The 1,318-nt window shown below is 41.4% G+C and overlaps 1 protein-coding gene across 1 annotated transcript in view; it reads right to left on the bottom strand. All coding sequences in view use genetic code 11, as the record gives it.

Moving 5' to 3' along the window:
• EGR_07929 (Heterogeneous nuclear ribonucleoprotein A1) overlaps window positions 1–1,318 on the bottom strand; it is a gene marked incomplete at both ends in the record, with an annotated part of 8,758 nt that overhangs the window by 4,314 nt on the left and 3,126 nt on the right. The window contains one exon of the mRNA XM_024497178.1: window positions 956–1,090. Within this exon, the coding sequence (XP_024348376.1) occupies window positions 956–1,090 (135 nt within the window). The remainder of the gene's footprint in view (window positions 1–955; window positions 1,091–1,318) is intronic.

Here is a 1,318-nt window from a genome sequence, read left to right as displayed (position 1 = left end):
TTTTGACAGGAGCAGGCAGTTGTGGAAGCATTACCAACCCATCACCCACGACAAGATCGAACTCATGCAAATGTTGGTCAATCTAAACGAAGGCAGAACCAGGTGTCTGTCAGATGTATTACACTTTCTCTGATAAGGTTCAGAACCTACAGAGTGCAATGCAAGCACTTTGTCAAAAATGCCCCATTCTACATCTTCTATCCCACAAACTAAATGTTCTATTCTGAATCAGGTGCTAAGGGCTAAAAATAGATGGCTGGAGGCTTGTAACAGCAATACTCGAGCACTCCTTTCCCCATTCTGCGTTGGAAATCATGGTTTCATTATATTCTTATCACTTCAACTTAATTGCTGCACAATCGACTACCTCAATCGAAATTCTCGCAGAGAAGTCCAATTGTTCATACATGTTACACAGCATTTAATGCCACGTCTGCTGTTTGGAGTCTGCAAGAAATGTACCTACTTACTACAATTCCATAGCAACATTGCAATAAAAGTGAGTCGAATGAAGTAATGTTGCGTGTAACAGGCAGATGGAAAAGGTTTACGCTGACTTTAAAATGTTCTTGCTACATCAATAACAGAAAACACACAAATGAAGTCAAAATCCTTGCATAAAGTAGGAAATTCTACAAATCATGTGGCTCTGTCTCTACTATACTTCCACCTACTCTGCCCCTCTTATTCACTTTTTACTAACCCAATGGAAGAAAAATGAATAGACCCAATATACCCTTTTCAGAGTAAGGAGACTACTTTACTTTGGCGTGTTAAATTTGACGTCTTTGCAAATGCTAACTCAAAGGGCCCCTAGGTACCCTCATTCCACATTCATTTGTGGTAACACGATTCCCAGATGCTGTCAATTTGTGACCATAACCCACAACTCAAATCACATATCCTAACCTGCTCGTACACATACAAGCACGTGCATGGGTGCTAAATTACTTACTTTGTCGAATTTGTCGGATATCTGCAATTGCGTTATGGGGTGAGGCGGTAGGTTCTTCACCATCTTTCCCAACGGTGCAACTTTGACGAGGAGCTCTTCCAATGACTTTTGCATAGCCATCGCTTCTTGCAAATTCTATAAAAGTGAAGGGAAAATTCGGTGTTGTAAGAAAGGGATGGGAAGAAGAGAAGGCCGAGAAGTAATAGTAAATGGAGCAGATACAGGAAGCTACAACACTGACTGCTGGCATCTTTACTGACCTTGATTCCTTCTAGCGATGCTAATACATCTTGAGTCTTGTCCATCTTGGAGGAAAGATCCATGATCTGTTGCAAGAGTGGATCTGTCATCTCGGAGCTCTTC

Source organism: Echinococcus granulosus (assembly GCF_000524195.1).
Source record: "Echinococcus granulosus chromosome Unknown EG_S00091, whole genome shotgun sequence".
NCBI lineage: Eukaryota > Metazoa > Platyhelminthes > Cestoda > Cyclophyllidea > Taeniidae > Echinococcus > Echinococcus granulosus.
Note: the sequence above shows the minus strand (reverse complement) of the source record. Positions and strands in the feature narration are given on the sequence as shown.